This window comes from Harpia harpyja, chromosome 18, assembly GCF_026419915.1.
Source record: "Harpia harpyja isolate bHarHar1 chromosome 18, bHarHar1 primary haplotype, whole genome shotgun sequence".
Taxonomy (NCBI): Eukaryota; Metazoa; Chordata; class Aves; order Accipitriformes; family Accipitridae; genus Harpia; species Harpia harpyja.
In genome coordinates, this window is record NC_068957.1 from 22,710,430 (window position 1) to 22,732,922 (window position 22,493).

Below are 22,493 nucleotides of genomic sequence, written 5' to 3' on the forward strand. Positions count from 1 at the left end.
ATTTTCACCCTTTCTTTGGTCGGGACAATCGATGTGATGAGTTTTGTGATTCATTCCAGGCCTATAATTCTTTAAATTTCTAAATTACGTTAAAATTACTTTCTGTCTTCGTAAAGTACTCTTCAATAATCAGCACGGCACTCTTCATTAATCAGTATATTAAGGATAAATTCAATTTTCCTCCTTATTTAATTGGAACATGATAAAACATAAATGCCATTTATTTACCATGTCCTTTTTAAAATTCAGTATGTTCTTAAAGTGCCTTATTAAGTGTGCCTATGGCCAAAAACCAGAAAGTAAACCTGATAAGGAAGCTTAGAAGCATGATACTGCATGAAAACCAGGTGATGAAAAGCAGTATTTTAATTTTGTTGTTCTTCATAAGGCTGTTATTTATATTGTTATGGTGACTACTTCTCTTTTGGATATTTGTTGAATGTACCTATTTAACCTGCTATAATATTTGTGAAATTCAGTTTAATCAAGTAACAGTTCAGTTATAAGTGTCACACACAGACTTTGCTTTTGGATCACCTTACCTCCGCACTGTAAATCATACCAGCCATCAGCAGCAAATACCAGTTAGAGACATTAGGCATCCTAAGGACTTTATCATAGCTGAAAGCACCAATGTGACTTCAGCTCTGTGGTGCACTGTTTGTGCTTTAGCAGTGAGAAGGCTTGAGACAAAACTGCAACTTCATCAATTTGGTTTGTTTGTGCAGCAATATTTACAATGCAAGTCATCATTTTTCTTTCTTTCATTTGTTTCTGTTTATTCAAGAAAACTGCAGTCAACCCCCCCATGGGCAGACTCTCTCCTATGCAGCTGTTTGAGCCCTGACCCTCTGCCTGTTGGGCAATGTCCGGGCGTTGGAGATTGAGAGATGCTGGTTTTCAACACGAAATCATAGGACCGTAGCATCTGTTAGAGATAAACCACATCAGTTGGCTGAGAAATAAGAAAAATATTTCAGTTAGGAAGCCATTTCTGAACAAAGGTAAAATAATGATAAAGTCGATGCACATGTACTAACTGCTTGCTGATATAAATATACCACATCAGTAACTGTCCCAACCTCTGCCTTAAATTTTCTAGGGCAATTGCCCTCTTTATTATTTATTCTTTGTAAATATAACAGGTAAAGATTTTGTTGAAGTTTTTAGGGTATGGGTAAAAAACTTTGATCCAAAAGAGTATGGAAAATTGTACTATATGTTGATGACTGCTGAGGTAGTAACATTAACGTGAGGTAGTAACAATGACAGAAGAAGATGTAGCAAAGAAATAAGCAATTGAAATATATAATTATTTAAGTTAACGGAGAGACTGCTGACTTCTAACCTATCTAAATTGAAAGTTCACTGACAATTCCTTTAGAATGTGGAGGTCTTGAAACTGCCTGGTTTAATGATTTTTTATTGCTAGTGTTAGCATAAACCTGCCACTTTTCTCAGTTGGCATTAGGTAAAAAAACTCTCCATTTGGGATTACAAGTGTGCATATCATTAAACACAGGAGCTTCAACGTATCACTGAAAGTACTATAGCTGTTTTGAGTTTTGTTCTTCCCCCCCAGACATGATAATATACAGATGAATGCCATTATGATTCATATCAGGATGAATTCGGGTTATGATATTTTGAATTCTCCTATGAATAGAAAGCATGTATTTGGTGGTGTAATTCCACTGGAAAATAGAGGCTGCAACCAAACCACAGAGCCCCGGGGCACTGTACAGCCCTTTATGCTTTATGTCAGCTGTGGCCACATCATGATTTCATGTTACAAAGAGGGGTAGATCCAAACACTCTCCCCAGGAAGCTGTTTTCCTTTGGAAATTGTGTATTTATTTTTTTAACAGAGGAGGTTAATTATAAAATTATTTTTCAGGCTCACTGCAGTGCAGATTGTTCTTATTAGCATCTGTACTCCCTCAGTTGTTGATCTTTTGCTACTGGGAAGACAGTTTGTTGAAAGCTTCATGCATTCCTTTATTGGCATCTTGTGTCTACAGTAGAGTTTTATGCTCGCAATTTGCTTTATACAGATAATTAAGAAATGGGATATTCCTATGTACATAGAAAGTAGTTTCTGTAATCTATTACTGTGTAAAAGCACAGTAAGATCTGGTCCAGATCTTCTTTGGTCTCACTATAGTACTACACGAATCATTTTTGTTTTTCTGCTGAAGACAAACATTTTAAAATTTCACTGTTATATAAATGCCTATTCAAGAGTCACCATCTATGGGATTTTGTTCCTGAGTTCTGGGGCTGAGTTTTGAAAATTGCTCAGCAATTTATTGCAGACCCATTCACAAATTTCAAGTGACTTTAAAATTAGGAGTCAGCTGGCCTCCACTTCTCATAAGTCAGAACGATAGGTTGGGAAAGGCCGTGGAGCAAGTCTTATTGGCCTCGGGGGCTTTGTGTGCAGTGCCCCACGCTGCCTTCCCAAAAGGCCTCGGGGTCGTCGTGCAGCTCCACCGGGAGCAAGATCCCCAGCTCCGAGGTAGCTGCCCAAAGTGCAATATTCGTAGGCTGAACAAAGAGGTTTCTAGTGAGCCAGTTTAAGTTGTTCAAGTCACTAAAAGGACTGTAGGAGCAAAAATGAGCAAAACTTTCTTCTGATATGTGATGGCCATTGGATTACACAGTATAACTAGGGACTTTATCACAGTGACCTGCCAGTGTTAAAATTTGTAATATAGTAGGCGTTTTCAATTTAAATAATGATTCCCTTCCTGATTCAGACTAATCTGAATATGAAATTTTACTATAAACTTTATAATGGCATGACTTAACACTTATTTCCATAGCGTGAGATACTTTCTTAAAAATTGGAGCTCTAGCAATATCTAATCAGTCTGGAGACCAAACTGCCTGTACGTCCATGAGTGTTTTATTATAATAGATATACCTCTATATTCAATGATGAAGTGAGTGTCTCAGAGAAATAATTTAAAATAATGCCATCCTAAATCACCATTCAAGAACATTATACTCCAGGAGAATTAACGCTGTATTCATTTACATTGTGTAATAGAGAATAATAACTAAGTGAAACGTTTCAGGTAAAAAGATAGGAGTATGTATATTACCATCTTAAAATTCACCTTTGTTCTGATAATGCCAAATGCAGTGGGGGCTACTTATCTCAAATACCCACGTGTCTTTTTTCTCAAATCATAAACAATGCTTGAGTTCACTTTTTACTTTTTGTTTGCATGTATATAAAATCTATCATCTTACTATTCATAGATAGAAAGTTTCAAAGTAGGTATTTTGAGATTACAACTGCTGAAAATTAGTTTAGTATTAATCAGATGTAAGGTCTGCATGCCATTCCTTTATAACTACCTTGATAACTACACAATGTTAAGCAAATGCCATATAAGGATAAGGAAATTACAAAAACTGAATTATGAAAATTGAATCTGGCTCTGTAACTATGGTTCATCAGTAATAAAATCAATTTCCATACGCTCATATCAATAGATGTTTTTGAACTAACTTAAAAGTTTGATTAGAAAATACTAGGTTAAATGCTGATGTAGGAAGCAGCAACTTCATAGAAACCGAAGACATTAGCCATGATGTTGTTTATACTAGTGATGATTAGGACCTGTAGCTGCGATTTGTTATAGCAACCAAAAGCCTATCCTTTTCTCTGAACCAGCATGCTTAACCATTAATGTGCTCATTTAACCATTTCTTGCAGAAGAAGGAAGTATTTCCCTGCATGGTAATATTGCATGTCTTGCATGGTGGATATTGTTGTATAACTCATTTTTAAACAACATTATATTTTAATTAACATTCATTTTTCCTAAGACAAATGAGAAAATCTATACTAAGTCATTGTACATTGACATTTACAATGCAAGACGTGATATAATCTAAACTATGAGGAATACTGCATTTTCTTGATTAACACAGACTCCAACTGTACAAGAAGCATTCCGCAGTCATCACTGCAATGCACGATGTCTAATCTAATGCTTCTATTACACAATTATGTTGGAGGGAAATGAAAAGTCATGAAGGAGAAGTTTAGTGAGGCTGACTACTTCTTGCTCAACTTTCTTGTAGCTAGTTGATAATATTTTTAGATAATTTAATAGCCTCTTTCTAAAGAACAAAAAATGATGTGACCATGTGATGGGTTAACCCTGGCTGGACGCCAGGTGCTCACCAGAGCCGTTCTATCACTCCCCCTCCTTCTCAGCTGGACAGGGGAGAGAAAATATAACAAAGAGCTTGTGGGTCGAGATAAGGACAGGAGAGATCACTCACCAATTACCGTCACGGGCAAAACAGACTCAGTTTGGGGAAAAATTAACTCGATTTATTACAAACCAACCGGAGTAGGGTAATGAGAAATAAAACCAAATCTCAGAACACCTTCCCTCCACCCCTCCCTTCTTCCCGGGCACAACTTCACTCCCGGATTCTCTACCAACCCCCCAGCGGCACAGGGGGACGGGGATGGGGTTTACAGTTAGTTCATCACACGTTATTTTCTGCCGCTTCATCCTCCTCAGGGGGAGGACTCATCACACTCTTCCCCTGCTCCAGCGTGGGGTCCCACCCACGGGAGACAGTCCTCCACGAACTTCTCCAACGTGGGTCCTTCCCACGGGCTGCAGTTCTTCACGAACTGCTCCAGCATGGGTCCTTTCCACGGTGTGCAGTCCTTCAGGCACAGACTGCTCCAGCATGGGCCCCCCACGGGGTCACAAGTCCTGCCAGAAAACCTGCTCCGTGGGCTCCTCTCTCCACAGATCCGCAGGTCCTGCCAGGAGCTTGCTCCAGCGCGGGGTTCCCACGGGGTCACAGCCTCCTTCGGGAACCCACCTGCTCCGGCGTGGGGTCCTCCACGGGCTGCAGGTGGAGATCTGCTCCACCGTGGACCTCCCTGGGCTGCAGGGGGACAGCCTGCCTCACCATGGTCTTCCCCACGGGCTGCAGGGGAATCTCTGCTCCGGTGCCTGGAGCATCTCCTCCCCCTCCTTCTTCACTGACCTTGGTGTCCGCAGGGTTGTTTCTCTTACATGTTCTCACTCCTCTCTCCGGCTGCCGAATACCGCCATCCCAACTTTTTTCCTTCTTAAAAATGTTATCACAGAGGCGTTACCACTATCGCTGATTGGCTCGGCCTTGGCCGGCGGCGGGTCCGTCTCAGAGCCGGCTGATATGGGCTCTCTCGAACACAGGGGAAGCTTCCAGCAGCTTCTTACAGAAGCCACCCCTGTAACCCCCCCCACTACCAAAACCTTGCCACACAAAGCCAATACAGACCAGAAGGCATGATATGGCACTATCTCAAGCTGTCAAAATGTAAAAAATGAAAAGTAATGACTAAATGCTGGACATGAGCTTGTGGCATTTTTATTTAGAAGACATACAAAACAAAATACAAGCCAACTGCAAAAAAAAAAATGTTTTAAATCCAAGCATAACTATTGCCGGATGAAACTAATTAAGTCCATGTTTCTTACGTCATTAAGCACCTTTCAGAAAGACTCCTGATGGAAGAGATTGTGGGGAAGAAGACATGCTTTATGCTATCCCCTTTCACTGTTGTTGGCAAAAGTGGAACAAAACAGCTATTGGGAGATACAAGTGTAAGAAAAAAATGAATGTGAAGTGGTTCCGTCTCCAGTGAACACAATTTTGAAAAGCCAGAGAGTAACAGTCTCAATAGCAACTATCCTTGCCCCTATCATTTTGAGCTTTGCAGCTAATCAGATATGGATACTGCTGTGAGATTTAAGATGTCTTGATTTATGAAAACTCAGACCACTACCATAACACGTTAATACATGCTTCTCACTTCTTTTTTTGTACTTCATCAAATGCAAAGGGACTCTATTCTTGAGCTTGCCATGACCATTTCATTTTTTGCATCTTTTTCTTTTTTACTTTTATCTGTTTAGATTTTAACTAAGCAATAACAAGACTTGTGTTTCACTTAAATGGGAAAATGTGATAATCCCCACTTCAGCTGAAGGCACCACTTTAAATTTCACTTCACTATACATGATACTTCCCCAGTCATGTAAAATTCTACAGATTTCTTCCAAAATATCTCCTCACCTGATTCAGCTGATCTGCTGGATACCTCATTCAAGGCTAAACACTACTGCAATGGAAAAGAATGTGTGATTTTTAACTTATATAGCCAGCGTGCCCTGTCATAATTACAGATTTATTAGAAAAGAGTGAGAGACAATGTGTATAAAGGTATGGTCAGCCTCACAGATAGAAAGCACACTTGAGAGGTAGACTGAAGTTTTCTATAAGGTTTTGCTAGCTACATAATTTTATCTGTGGCTAATTCCCCCCTTTTCTTAATTGTGTCATTATACCCTGAGAGTGTTTCCCTCTGTTATAGCCAAGTATTTCTATGTGTTCATAGGTACAGCTATCCTGATAACAAAGTATTCTCCAGCTAGTTGTTATCTTCTGGTTTTCTGTGTCAGAAAACATAGCTCAAACCTAGGTCTAGAAAGGTATTAAAATAACTTCACCTGCTGTATTCATATCTGGCTCAATTGAGTGGATTTTCTTTCAAGTCAGTATGATAAAACCAGCATACACTGAATACCCTTCCACGTATGCTGGAAGGAATTGTTAATGTTACAAGTTATGTAGACTATTGTGCTTTATCTCCTGCTCTTATCCTTGGTCACTGACTTTCACTTGTTTAATATCTGAGAAATATCTTAGTATTCATTATTATATGCATTTTTTCTAATGTCAGAAATTAATGTCCACTGAACATCTAGTATGCTTGCTCAGAAAAGTAGGGGTTTGAGACAGCAACTTACAATAATTGCTTATTGAGGAAACCTCTAGTCAGGAGTCCCTAGCATCTGCGTAAGATAGAAAGAGAATTGTACAACCTTTACAGATAGGGTATTAGGTCTACTTTTATTTGACAGTATCAAGTGTATTTAACACTATTTCTGACAACATGTCTTGAGAAAACCTGCACTCTTGATGCCGTTGCGACTTGGCATTTATCCTGGCAGATAATAGTGATAACTGCTCCAACAAGCCAGGGTCTGTGTCAATGTCAGTTTGCTGTAATTGAATTGGAATAAAAACATGAAACCTAAATAAAAGTAGTATATGAAATCAAAAGAAAAATAAAAAAAGGCTGAAAAGTAAAAGTGGAACTGATAAGAACTGCGAAAAATATTGCTTATAGTATTATGACAGATTTTTTCCTGGAGTGCCTGTACTATTCACCATTCTAGGCTGGAGGGAGGCAAAATAACATTATAATGTGATCTTACAAAAAATAACAGAGCAATTTTATCACCTTTATTTAATAAAATATCTATTATAACTTTTGCTGAGGTTGTAATAATAACTAAATGAAGCATGTGATAATATGCTATCATATCTAATTTTGATAGAAAAAACAAATCTTTCCTTAGATTTGTTTTCTGCCTCCTGAAGAAGGAATTGATTATTTAGGTTGCTTGCAATCTGTATTGTTTCAGGTAAAATATGCTACAAGATATGCCTTAAGACTGTTCACCAGGTCATGTAGTCTCCATCCTTAGAGGTTTTCAAGACCAGACTGCATGAACACAGAGCAACCTGGGCTGATCTCACAGCTCACCCTGCTTTGAGCAGGGATGGGGCTAGAGACCTCCTGAGATCCCTTCCAACCCAAATTATCCTGTGATCTTATGAGCCTATGACTCCTGGTAATTTAAAAAACTGGAAAGAAGTAATAATATACTTAATGAGGCTTTCAATTGGAGAGTAAAAAAGCTTTAAGTAGTTTAATGTAAACACTTACCTGTTACCATCCAAATGTTTTAAGGTTGTCGTGAAAGCATTGCTGCTCCCCTCTCTGGTAATTATTATGATCTAGCTTCTCTTTTGGGAAGTTGCTCAGTTTCTCACACACTTTTCTCTTATGACTGTAGAAAACTGCTATTAGTTGTTTAATCTTTGTGCGGTACCATAACATACATTCTACTGTGTTCCTACTGACCGTGTTTCCACCAGTGAGAGGATCAAATGAGAGCTAATCAAATGTTTCAAGCGTAGGTCAGCCTTTCCTGCTCACCTTTTGCTAGACACTGTCTGCTGAACACCTCTTTATTGATAAAAATTATGTTCCCTCCAAATCCAATGTGAAATTTGATGTGTTAAATAGAACAGGCAAAGCTGAAACTATATTTATGTTACTACTGGGGTCTTACCTTTCTATCTTGCCAGGAGTGTACAGATCACCTTAATATATTACAAGTCTTTCCTCCAAATAATCTACATTAGCAATTGGTTTTGCATTTGAGAGAGAGTATTTGGGGTATAGGAAAACCGAAAAGACCTCAGCAACATTTTATAGAATAAAAAAGTAACAGATGAGAAAGTTAGGAGTCTAGAAATCAGAAATTTCACATTTCAGCTACGTTATTCTCCAAAATTATTTAAAAATATGGTTATGACTGAAAGCTACTTATTAGAAAAGGTAAAAAATTGTGGGTTTTACCATCAATTGACTTATGAAATGTCACAGCATTAGCCAGTACAAGTGAAATAACAGCCTTTTCACTTAATGGCTTGACATATGGGGAACAACAAAGGATGTTTTAGGAACTGTAGAGACTTAAAAGAAAACAACTTGTGAAAATTCAAAGATGGGGTATCAACCTGATGTAGTGTTTAAAATATATAAGGAAATAATTCCAGATGAAGAATTAAAGCTCAGTAGCTTGCTAGTAAACGTATCAGAGCTTTATTGCTCCACTGAACAGGCCAAACTGTCCCTCCAGTCCTGACTTTGTTCTTTTACTAACTGTGTTAAGTTCAAATTCACTGTAACACTAAGTGAAAAAGTATAAGGAAACTTTAAACAGCTAACTAGTAATTGAGCTACATACTAAATGAGGAAGTAAGAGGCACATATGAGCTCTACTGCTTTGTGGCATCCCATGGGAGCTTCATGCTGAGCAATTTTATTGGCATCTTGTAACACCAAGCCACTCTAAATTTCTTTTATGGATGAATTTAGGATCCTTTAAGTGAATGAAAAAAACAAATTAAGACAAAAAATTAGTCCTGACTTACAACCTTGTTCCTTTTTGTGCTTTTCTCACTGCTTCATTGTGTTCTGATTGAACAGTCTGGCTCCTGCATGATCACAATGCTGTAACTTCCCAGTAAGCTCTCTTACACTGCTTGTAAATCCACTATGACAAGATATATCAAGAGACTGAGTTGGCTGTACTGCTGGATGATTTTACTAGGTCAAGCATCTCAGACAGAAAGAGCAAAAGTCCATCTGAAGCCACTGTACTAGCACGTGGGGTGCGGGGGGGCGTGGGGGAAGTAATGGCATAGGAGGGAATTTCTGGCTTTACATGTAGCTTTCTGTGAACTGAATGACCAGCCAGATAGACTGGAGGCAATCTTCTGTGAATGTCCTCTGTGAGGCAGTCATGAAAATCATGACTCAGAACAAGCATTTTAACCTTTAAATGCTTTTTACAAAGCATTGTTCTAAAAGATATTTATGTATGTTTGGTTTAAAACTCTTGATATAGTCATAGTTCAGTGTTTACATATGTTTTGAATTATACTTCATGACCCAGAAAAGCACAAAATTCTCCAGTGTATTGGACAAAATAGAGAACTTTCTGCAGAAAGCTATAGTTGTGATGTCCAAAATAACTGATGGTTTTCATTACTCCAATTAAATTACTTTGTAGCAAGAATAAATTTCTGCCTCTCTCCTACCTAGTCTAAACCTATTTTGGTAGTGCAAAGACCCTACAAATCTCTAACCTACTCTCTCTTTCTTACATTACCCTCTGATATGTGAGTAACAGTATAGTTTACAAATAGGCAATAGTGGCAAGTTCAGGTTCTACAGTTATTAATGTTTGGTTAGATCAACATATATCCATTATAAACATAATTTCAAACTGTAGAACACCACATTTTTTGTTCAGAGTATGTCTTTATTCTCTTTTTCATTAGCAAGTATCTTCTGGGTTTATTGAGTAAATGAAAGTCAAGTGCCTTTTATAGCACATTATGGGGTGCCTTCAATAGTACATCCATAGATGGGCTTAATTTTTAGCTTTCTAAAAAACATTTTCTTAAAAAAACTTTTTCTGTTGGGTTTTTTTTTTATTATTATTTTGTTGAGGAGGGTTCAAACTACAAATCATTGTTAAATTGTAAGTAAAACTTCAAGGCCTTAGAAGTTTAGTACTCAAAATACTGGTTCCTGGATTACCATATGGTCCAATAATAAAACTCTCAAAAGCTGCTTCCTGAGCTTGCAGCATACTCAGTAAGACTGGTTATATACCTATTATGTGACTGCAGGTACACACGTCCCCAAAATGTGATTTCACATGTGTTTGCAGGTCCATCCTGCACAGAGCTTACAATTCACATACCTGAATTCATGAATTGTTTTAATGCAATTTTGAAGTACCTTGCTTGGATAGACAGTGAGAATGCATTCACTTTGTAGTGGGATCCGAGAGTGCACCAAGAGTGGATAATGGCATACAGTAATAATATGCCATTCCCAAATTATAAACAAGATCTCTTAAAACTAAGAGACTGATATGTAGCAAATTTTGAAAAAGTAATTCTTTCTCAATAATTCAAATCCTATGTTTTCTAAATTTATAGAGCTGTTGCTCTCTGACAAAGAAAAGGCAGCACACATTTTCGTGCTCAGTGGCATGCTCAGGGTTTGGGCTCTCCTGCCCACCCAAGAGAGAGGCAGGTACACCTCTGAGCACGGCAGACTGCGACCGCCTTCCAGGCTGTCACCTACCTGGGCACTAAAGACGTAAAGGGAGAACGCGGAACACTGTGGCAGTAAAGCCTGCATGGAGCAGGTTATGTGATATGTTTTGGCAAGTCACGTCTGCCCTAGGGTCAAAAGGGTAGGCCAGAAATGGTGTCACCAGAGCTGGTCTTTCTCCTTGCATTTTCACTACATATACGGCAAAGGCAAATCTTTTGCTCTAAATAGATGACTATCTAAAACACGAACCCAAATGGATCAAAACTGAAGGCAATATTTGAACAACTATCCTCAGGCTGGAAACAGAGGGTTTAAATTACAAAGCTTTTGATTTATCACCATGGTCATGGCAGAAATGGAAAGAACTAACTTCCGCCAAATACACAGAACTTGACTAAGATAAAATTACAGAGATATTTATGTCTGCATGTGTGTATACGTGCATCTCTGTTTCTTCACATTCTGAAGCATTCTGAAATGGTATGACATGGAGACACAGAGCTTTCCTGAGCATCTGTGCTAAATGAACACTGTAAAAGCGGTTTCCCTAGCAACGCAAACCATATGTAATAGCTTAAAATAGCTTTTCTCCAACTCCTAGGATTTCTTAGTGGTTTGCTCACAATTTCCATTTAAATCAAGGTATATTTGCCCAGTTCAAAAGGTTCTTCATTTTCTCAACTTCTATTAAAATGAGCAGGCTTTGAAAACACTCATTTCTTGCAAGAATGCCTCCCTTCCTCTTGACTTCTAATTTCAGGTAAACTGAAGCATAGCAAATGGTGACAGTGGCTGTCCACTTTTTCAAATGTATTCCTTTTGTTTGCTGTTTAAAACATTTTATTGTAAATATAGTGGTAGTCTTTACTGCTTATTGTAACAGGAAACTTCTGTAGTCAAAGTAGTGGACTTTGATTTTTTTGTGTTATTATTATCATGAGAAGATAAACTGTGCAACTATATAGTATAATGCATCAGCCATAATGTACATGCGTTCCACTTTGCATTTTAGTAGCAGTTTGCAGGCAAATTCTGATGTTTGAAAACACTGATCAGTTCTTATTGTGTCCCTAGGAAAACAGGTATCAAATGCTATCTTTAACATGTGCAAATTGTGATACCAAGAGGCTAAGTGATTTCTCTGAGTTTATATAAGAAGCAAGAAACAAATCTGAGACATAACCCACAGATATTGATTTTCAGATCCTAATACAACTAGTCATAAAGTCATACATTTAAAAAGTTAGAAGCTGGCTGAGAGAGCTTGAATTTGATTAAATCAAATGTTAATATACAGGTAAGATATTTAGATTCTTGTCCAAAGACTTTCAACTGAAGAAAGAACCAGGTATCAGACATTGCTTTCTTTTCCAATAAATATGTTTGCTTAGCCTAAATGGGTTTTAGCTGAGAAAACAATGAAGCAAACTTTTAATCATGTACTCTTCATGGGCTGTTACATTTCTAAATAAGGCAGCCTCATGTAACTGTAGAACACAGCATGAGAATACAGTGCCTATTTCCTGACAAAACATTTTTAAACTGTAGTCACTTAGATACCATATCATGTATTTCAACCTCAAATGAAGTAATGGCTATAAGGTAGGGTGTTCTTTTAAATACTTTTAGTTATCCTTGTTACCTGTGAGCAGCAGACAGACTTTTAGTGAAATATCCTGACTTACGGTGTGGAAATGGAAACAGTTACTCGAATGAAGTGAAAGATGTTTTATGCTAATAATTATTGGATGGGCAGAATTGTTGCAAAGAGCTAGGCTCTAAGTTCTTGTTCTATCTATTTTAATTAGCTTCGAATTGAGTTTTGACTATTAAGGATTTGCTTAGAAAAGGAGGGAAGGGGGTGGACTGGGAGAAGGTTTTCTGTCAGAGCTGTGTGGGAAGTTCTCGTGTCAGTGTATCTGATGGTAGAGTCACTGAGGTGGAGTCTGATTTCACAGAGGAGGAAATTTTGTTATAGCTTTGTGTTAGAGATTATTTTTTAAGTTTATTTCCTACACTTACCTTAAGTTCTTTCAGTGAATCCCGACAGTACTTCAGCTGCATTTTTGTATTCATTTAGCGTGCATACCTACAGATATGCCATACACAAGCCATATTCTTTATCTTATCACCTGATATAGTTATTCTCTAAATGTAGTATCATTATTTTATTCTAGCAGAATGAATGGAGCTAAACTAAATTGGTATATATTGGGCTAACTTAGCTGTTTGACTATAACAAACAAATCCCTTCATTTCTTTAAATGTGAAAGATTTTAGTAATGTTCCTCATTATGCTATTTCAAATAGTTCAAGGTGAACAATTCAGCCCCAAAACAATGGTGAAAATAAATTGTTCATTTCTTTCAGAACGCTGTCTAGCTGTATCTTTCAAATCAAGCAAACTCTCTCCCCCTTTTCCAAGAATGCTTCAACAACCATACGATTTCCTGTTGATCTTACAATTGTATATGCTCAGTATGTCTGTAAAAACTGCTCTGCATTGGTTGCATGTGTTTAATCATCTCCTTAACTTCTTCTGGAGACATTAAGAAGTGATTTTAAGAACAGTAATAACTCTTTAAAAAGTAATTTAACAGCTGTCTTTGCTGAGAGCAAGCTGTATGGAGTGTAAATGAGAAGATAATTGAATCATAAAGAAATTGTTTTGAAATGAATAGAATTGTCCTAGATTCTTAAATTACTATTAAATGGTATTTTTTTCCCTAGCCTGTAATAATTCATCTTTGAAAGCTAAGCATGTTAAATGTAAGCCTGTAAAATAGTGTGTGTTTTTAGTAAGTCATATTATTTCTCATCATAGCCTTCTTGGTGGGGCGTGGGGGGACTTGATGACATCCAGAGGTCCTTTTCAGCTTAAATTATTCTATGATTCTATTTATGTAGCTATGAAAAAAAAGTCTTTTGCATAAATATTCACTCCTTCCACAGGCTAAATATAAAATTAATTTCAAAATACAAACCTACTTCTTCTTTTATTTTTTAATAATTGTTTCAAACCACTTTAATTTCACGTACATTTTGTCTTTTTAAGTTCCTCATAAGGTATCATAATAGAAGGAGTAAGTAGGAATAAAATCTGCTGAGGATGTCTTTGAGACATATTGATTCTAATGTCTGTACCAAGACCTCTTGTATGAGGCAACAGGATTTGTTTAGTCAGAATGACTTCGTTGGTTACTGGTCATTACATTCACATGTTGGCTAAAAAGTCCTATCCCTCCTTGTGAATTATCAACTTCTGGAAAAAGGTAATTCTCCTTTTAGATTTTAATCCTGCATCAGATGACACTATGACTTCACAAATTTTCTGCACTTAGAAAACATTAGACATCAAAGGAAAATTTTCTTGGTTACTCTCACCTACCATTTTTCAACTAGTTGTGAGTGAATTTCCATAAAATGTTATTAAAATTCAGCTTAATGTCACTAATTACCTCATGTGCTACCTGAGCCATTGTTGAGTTCATAAGTAAAACTAAAGTAATCTCTGGCACTAGCGGATGCAGCATCTCAATGATGCCAATGGGGTGTTCATCGACCATCATTGCCTACAATGTCACCCTCGCTCCCCTGCTGCAAACTGCTCTTCCACTGCGCTGAAGCATTGAAAGGCCACATGAGCCATGGAGATCTCCACTTCTGAGAGGAGATCAACTACAATATCTTAAATAACCCATTTCAAATGTCTCCAGTTTCCAATTCATATTTTGACCTTTAGTTAAAGGTCATCATTAGAAGACAATTAGTTTTTGCTTGTCCCTGAGGTAGCAATAAAGCACTTTGGTTTTCCATAGCAGACTGGCATAAAATCATCTTTTTAAAATACACTGCTGAAGTATCTATTAAATTGTTATAAGTATTAAAGAAATCACAAAATTCCCCGCAAGACAGAAAGATAATTTATTTTCCTAGCTCTTAGTTCTTGCCAAATTCTGCAGTGTAAAAGTAATTTAATTATTATTTCTAAGCACTTAGAAATAAAAGAGAAAACTAACGGTCAGCAAAAATTTGTCAAGAATAACATGTCAAAATAAACTGAAGTCCTTCATTAATAGGTTGTAGTAGGCATTATGGAGAACAGAAAAGAAGTAGTTGTCATTTATATTTTGGACATGAGAATATTATTTGACACTGTCTCATATCAGATAGTACTAAGCTCAACCAGAAGTACTGTTTGGAGTAAACCATTATAGAACAGGTGCAAAACTGGTTTGAAATCATACTTTTAAAGTAATTATCAATGGTTCACTGATAAATAGGAAGCTAAATCAAACTGGGTTCCTAAGGAACTTTCCACTGAAGTTCCACTATGACTTTTCCTAAATTTTCTAAATTACCTGGAGGGAGGAAGAAATAAAGGGAAAGCTTTGGTAGGAACTTTACTACAATTGAAGATCATGCTAGGCTGAGAAGATCTGCAAGTATATTGGAGCATAGGATCAGAATTGAATATTAAATCAGTAAATTAGAGACATTAAATAGGATCAGAACTGAATATTAACTCAGAAATTCGGAGACTTTATCTGATAAACATGAGATGGAATTTATTTGTGCAAAATACTATATTTAGGAACAAATAACTGCAAAAATGTACAGATGGTTAGGGAACAGGTCTTTGGTACAGGGTCAGGAGTTTCACGTGAATCACAAGCCAGGCATGAGCAATAGCACCATGTTGTTGAAAAAAAAACCACTGAGCAGGATATTCAAATGGATTTTTAGTCAGAATGACATGTAAGTAATCCTGCCCTCTACACTAGAATTGTCAGGCTTTAACCAGAACGTATCCAGATCTGACCACAGCACTGCAAGTGCAGACAGACATGCTGAGGAAGTCTGGAGAGCAGTGAAAATTATCATAGTTGTCTAGCATAGTACTTCTGAAAAAAGATTGCAAGAATTGCAGCTCTTCAGACTTATAGCAATTTTCAAATATATAAACAAATGCTGTAAAGAACAATAGTGTGGAAACAAGAAAAAGGGGAAAATATGCTATCTATATCCATGGGGGAAAGATCAAGGAAATAACGAGCTTAAGTTGTGCTACAGATAACCAAGGAAGCACCTAAATATAGTTGATCCAACTTTGTCATAGAAGGATTGACATGCCGTGTGACTAGATGCCCAGTATTCTTTATTATGTTTGCAAACCTTTTATTTGTTAAAGTTAAGATTTTTGAAAGCTTTTTTTTTCAAAATGTTGGAAGTTCAGTGACAATAAAATTGGAGCACTTCCTATGTTTTCATTTAAAAATAAAGGCTGCTGCTATGTGAGATTAGGAATAGTCATTTCTAAGCTTTTACCCTTGGCATCAGAGATGGTTCACAAAACTGAATTCTTACTCATGAGGGGAAAATAGTGTCATGATGTACTACTCTGAATGCAATGCTTTATCATCTTCTCTGCAAAGGACATGTTGCAGTCCTTCCCTTTACTAGAGGCATTGTCATTCATTATCAGTCATTCTTATGAATCAGTGGTAGGACTCTGCTTATTTGGATACCCAAAACTGTACTTTTAATGTAAAAAACCCTCTCAATCTGGTTTGACCAGTGGTTTCTAGAATAATTCTATGTTCCATTTTCACCAGGAAAATTATCGCCTGTTTTCTTTTTTGGAAATGATCTTTTGTATTGAAAAATTAAGCAGACTTCATTTTAGTGAGTATCTGTTACAAACTTTAGCGGACATGATGAATGTGTAGTGTAATGGCTCTCCCCAGAAAAATGCTCAGTAGAAGAAAACATGACAGCATGTGTCCTTGATCTGTGCCACATTAGCTAACCAAAAAAATGGCATCATGTGTGCAAGAAAATGCAGTCAGGCACTGCCCACTGATTTATTCATTTCCACCTGTCCAATATCTTCTGGGATAATGCAACAATTAAAGGGGTATTTTTATCTTGTGGTACCTTTATTTCACATTGGAATGTGAGCCAAGGCTGTTAGCCGCTACTGGAAATAAAAATAGAACTCCAGGAGAAATACCCTCATATAGGGGATAACATCTGAAATAGTCATGTACATCTATGTGTGCATATATGTATATGTCAGAGACAGTAATGGAAATGGTCTGTTAGCTATTTCCATGTGGCTGACAAAAAAAAAAAGGCCAATTAGATGAGTTTTCATGTCTTAAGATGAAGTATCAGAATAACCAAACATCATAAATAGTCACTACAGAAAATACATTTCCTCAATTAGGAGGATACTCCTCCCAAATGTCTGTTTCCATGTACATTAGTACTGACTGCTTGGATTATGACATCAAAAGATTCTATTAAAATTAATTAGAAGTATATTTTGTCTCATATGGGAAATTAGAAAGCATTTATCTTTAGCAAAACTCAGGTTTTTCAACCAAACTAGAGTTTGTCAGCATTTTTTCAGCCATATAATTAGAAAAAATGCATAAGAGAAAAATGATGAATGGATCCTGCATTCATTGTTGAAATCTAACTGCCTTTGGGCAACTAGGAGAAGAGGTACACACGTACTTTACCAGCACACATGGTCTTCAATAGTATACTTATAGAATCATAATATATCTCCTAGCAATCATACATAAATTGATGTGGTAATGTAGCATAATGTTAATAAATACTAGGCATAACGGTCATATTGAAAGGTTAATACAGTCATGCCTGTGAGTCCAAACTTTATCAAGTGAAGTAATCAGGTAACTCAATATCATGGATTCTTCTTATTTGGAGGTATCAGTGCTTTTTCGGTTTGTGTGTGCACAAGCATGTGTTCACGTCTTGCACACAAGAGCGAAGTTTTTGTCGACTCTCAAACAAAATCTAGCAATCAAATCTTCCAAGTTTTTGCTTCAAGGTCTCCCTGACAGAGGAACCTGAACCTCAAAAGATTCCAGGCAGTTAGAGTAGATCAGAGATAAACATCAGCTAGCTAAAGTGCACAAAAATCCACAACTATGCTTTCTGAAACCAGATGAATTCACAGTTTATTTACCATGCATTCTTTCAGAGCTCACATAAGCTCCTACTTTAAGCCAAGTCTAAAATCTTTGAAGGTTTTTCCCCTTTGTTTGCACAGCCATACTTTGCAGGTTTAGCTTTCTGACCATCCCAGCAATACTGTAATATTTTATAGTAGGAAATACAGTGTACAAATGAACAAAATATCTTGGTATCTATTCACGTTTTAGCTAGTTTCTCTGTTTTTCACCTGTGAAAAGTCCCAATCCTCTTTCAAGGAGCAGATTGGTGATAATCAGACTAGGTCAATTAAATGTGTATTGTCCACTGTTCAGCTTTTTTCAAAACTATAGATGCAACTGCCATAAGGATCTTATAACAGGTCCAGGCCCATCATTTTAGATGCTTCTAGAAGATTGTTTGATACCTGTTGAGTATGTTCCCTTAGAAACACTGGATAAGACAGTCCCCAGGCATGCTGGGAGGCTTTACTTAACCTTGTGCCAATAAGCAATTTATTTATCTGTTATGCACCTAGCATTCATTGGTTGGTCACATCTTAACTGGCTACTGTTACTACAAAACTAATGAGTTTTGGTCACTTAAGCCCTCATTTACTTTGTCCGTCATTTGCCATGTGATATCATTCAGGAACAAGCCTGTAGGTCAGAAAGGTTTCTTTAGGTCTTGCGCTATTTAATTTGGGTACAGAATTACCAAAAATTATTGAAGAAAGCAGAAGCAAGTGTATTGATGATAGTATATTCAAAATGGAGCTGTTTGGAACTTTCTCATTTACCTCTCCTCCTCAATAAACAAGCCTTATTTCATCAATCCCCAGAGTGCTATATCTGTATCACTGAAAGCATTAAGTCCTGAGGTTTCTAGAGAAAGACATCTCAAGTTTTTCTGAAGAAACCGAGAATATTGATTTCATGTTTCCAAAGCTTTTTCACAGGAAGCATTAAGCTGCTAGTAGAAATTGCTTTCATAGTCTGCTCAAGATTGAGGTATTGGCCTCATTTTCTGTCCTTTTCTACTATTTTCAATGTCCAAGTGACATGTAGCAGTGTCCTGCTTTAGAGTCCAGCTAAAAATGGGACTTCTACAGGCAGAGGTAAACCTGCTGGATTAGAGAAAACCACTCTGAAGATATGATTCCTTTTATGGAATAAAAGGCAAATTTGTATGAGATTGTCTTTGGTGTCCTCAGGTATGAATGGGAAAGAGCATATGGCTGCAAATATTGCATAGTTCCTTATGCAGTGGTTTTAATAGTGTAGGAAGAGGGACTCGGGATCCTGCAAATGCCTGATTTTTCAGATGTGTTAATTACTAGCAGATCCCATTGATTACGATTGATCGTGACTATTTGGAACTTCTAAAGAAAAAGGAGGCCCACAATGATTTAAAGGGATGATTTCAAAGGCATAAGATGAGGCGTTGTTCTGAAGAGATGAAAATATATACAGCAACTAGATATAGGTAGATATAGATATAAGGCTACTTCTCTTTATTTCTTCTTCTCAGTATTTCATTTCTACCCAATCAATTCGTATATTAATTTGCGTGTGGCCTATGCTGGATGCTATAGGGGAAGAGAACGGTGGTTTACTTAATGATTTCTGTTGGTATATATTTAAGAAATTTGAGCTATGTTAAGGTGTTTTTAATGATTGACTTTATTGTCTTGAAATAAAATTTTTATTATAGAGAAACTCATAGTCAGGATTCACTTTCTAAACAATTTCTTACAAATTCAGCCTTTTAAGGTGTATGTTAAGATAGGTTTTAGCTTACAACATGCATAAAAAGCTTTTACTGATAACTTTACAGAAAATACACTTACTTGAATATAACAATAACTTATAAGATATATACATTCCTAAAACTTTTCTAAAAGCTGCAAACTTAGCTCAAGAGAACTTAAATCTGAATGAATATGAAGGCACAAAACTTCATGAGGTCTTAGCAGAAAGTTTATATATAGCTGGAGAAAATGTCACATCTTATTTTAGAAGACAGTGGCTTATACCTTCCAAACTGAATTGATTATATTTTTTTTACCTTCTTCACCTGGCATAAAATCTTACTTTGATTATTCAGTGTTCCTTATTTTTCTTCAAATTAAATTGATTTTCCTTCTAAGGTGTGCCTAAAATTACTTTTTTTTCCCCCCTCCCAGGAAATTTGTAGTCATTCCAGATGTTATACTAAGAGTATGCTTCTTACACATCACAGTGCAATACACAGTATTACAAACTAGTACACTAGTAAACATACAGAACCACCACATTCCTACTTTACTGATTTTATTCGGTAATGATTTTATGCAGTACATATTGACTACTAGTACTGTCTTCAAAATGACAATTTGGAATGCATTTTTTTTCTGTTCAGTCTGCAGATGTTCCCTACAGCAGCTGTAAAACGTGAAAAATAATAACTGCTAAAAATACACAAACTGTCAACTTTGGTTTTACTGAGAGAAACTATAACTTCAAGTAAGATAGATTTGTATTTAAATACAATGTAAGAAATGTAAATAATCGCCAAAGACTGATGGTAATCTCATTAAATGATGCAAATAATCATGTTATAAATGCATAATTTGAGTCCAAGGTGGGGTAAAGGTAGGGCAAAATTGTTGCTGTATAAACTAATAATGCTGACATTAATTTTGAAAAACAACCCCATAAAAAATTAAAAGGCATGCTCTAATCAAATAACTGGTATTAATATTTTCTTCCCTGTATTAACATCTTAAAAATAGCTCTTCCTTTGTGCTTACACCTTTAAGGTCTCATAGCTGTAGTGTTTTTTCACCTGACCTTGCAGAAAGTATTTGTCTTAGTATATTAAACAAGCTGTGAAAGTAATGTGATTTCAAATAAACCTTTAAAAAAAGCAAGTAATGATGCTTCCTTTCCACTTAGTTCAAGGTTAATTATACTTGTCAAGAAGGCAATAAAAAACAGCAGTGAGAAATTTGACAGATCGATGGCAACCACACAGACTGTGTACCTCCAGCAGTTCCCATTTGTCAAAGTTGCACCCATTGATAAAGTCAGAATGAGGACAATATTTCAGAAGGCTCATTTTTTCATTGCACTTAAACATAATAAATGAAGACAAAAAAATTAATATGCTGTAAACTGTAGTAGAGAAAATCTGACAAACTGGCAGATTTTATTTTTATGGAATAGTTATGGAATGATGTATCTTAAGCAAAGATCAAAATTTCATTACAATGTTCCTGTTCATTTTTTTAATGTGAACATGTTCCTATTCCTTTGAGTGTGGGTGTGCACATATATGAAGTGAGACTAATTCAGTAAGGAATTCTGGTTAAAAACAAAGACAGTTTTAGGGAATAACTTGGATAGAAGTATGGCTTTCTAAGTGCAGACTTTAAAACTCCTACCTCTCTGCAGATTCATCTGAATTTTCTTCTGTGATCATCTGCAACTCCTGTGGGGTTTTACTTGAATCTTCTTTGACACAGTTTTCCTCTGTGCTTGTTTTGGGAATATCCTCATTTGATCGAAGCTGTTCTATGAGATTTTGTTGATGCCAGGTTTGAATAGATCGGTGGTGCACTGGGGTTGGACCTGGCACGGGTGCCAGTATATTGTGGTGGACAGGACTGCTGTTTTTCTTCAGCCCATTTCTGTCCCGAGAGTGGTTCTTCAACCTGTTCTGAACCGGTGTCCCTCTGTGCTCATATCCTTCCTGCTGATGGCAGCCCCCCGTGCCTGTGGAGCCTTGCGAGGGGTGACTGAACCACCTCCAGCGGAGCCTCAGGATCTGCTTCACATCAAACTCTTTCTTTCCAGATACTGACATTTTTTTCAGGGGAACAAAAAAAAAAAAGACAAAAGCCTATTCTTTTAGAAAGGAAATGGATTCTTTGTTATCTCTTGTGTTTCAACTCCTCTTCTTAAGAAAAGACAACAAAAGAACAAATACCGGTAGCTCTCTCCCTCTCTCTTCTGATTAATATACTGCAAGCTCTTCAAGCCGATGCTAAGCTGCTACTAACTGTATAGGTGGGAATCCATACTGACAGGATGATGAGGTCAGACCTTAAACAAGTAAATCAGCTTAGCACAGGAAAGCAGCAACCATAACACTACCCAGCTGCTAGGCTTACACACTCACAGCACTATAGCACAGCTCTCTAATATATAACCTAGCCTCACATGATCCTAAGGGATCCTAAGCTGCAACTTAAGATGCAGGAAAGCACATACAAATAAAGTGACAAGACTTTCTATCTCACGAGGTTTTCCACCAAGCCTGCTAATAAGCAATGCTGCATTGCACAGAAGATTTATAGAGCATTCTTTTACAGTCTTCTTACGCAGATTTTGGTAACGATTCACTGTGAAACTATCCTGCAGTTCATGTGTTTCCTTAAGGGGGTTGCATTTGTTTATCTTGCTGTGTAAAATTCCTACAAATGGCCTCAGTGTGGTAGCACTTACCTAAAGGAAAGAGGCAGCATTCGAATACATCGTGCAGAACTGTATGTATTTTCTTACCTACAGATAGATTTCTCGATATAATTACAGGGGTATGAGAACAGAGGGAGGGAGCTCATGAAAATCAGAGATGTGCTCCCTGAATAACTGTATCTGTGGAAAACAGACTGTTTCCTGGCTAAGTGCCTGTGTAAACACCCTCTGCCATCCTGCTCTTAATTTCTCACGGACAGCAAAAC

The 22,493-nt window shown here is 36.9% G+C and overlaps 1 protein-coding gene across 1 annotated transcript in view; it reads right to left on the minus strand.

Moving 5' to 3' along the window:
• KLHL4 (kelch like family member 4) overlaps positions 1-21,951 on the minus strand; it is a 46,572-nt gene extending 24,621 nt beyond the window's left edge. Inside the window, exon 1 of the mRNA XM_052813353.1 lies at positions 21,195-21,951. Coding sequence (XP_052669313.1) covers positions 21,195-21,616 — 422 coding nt within the window. The 5' untranslated portion in view covers positions 21,617-21,951. The remainder of the gene's footprint in view (positions 1-21,194) is intronic.
• Positions 21,952-22,493: the final 542 nt, after the last annotated feature.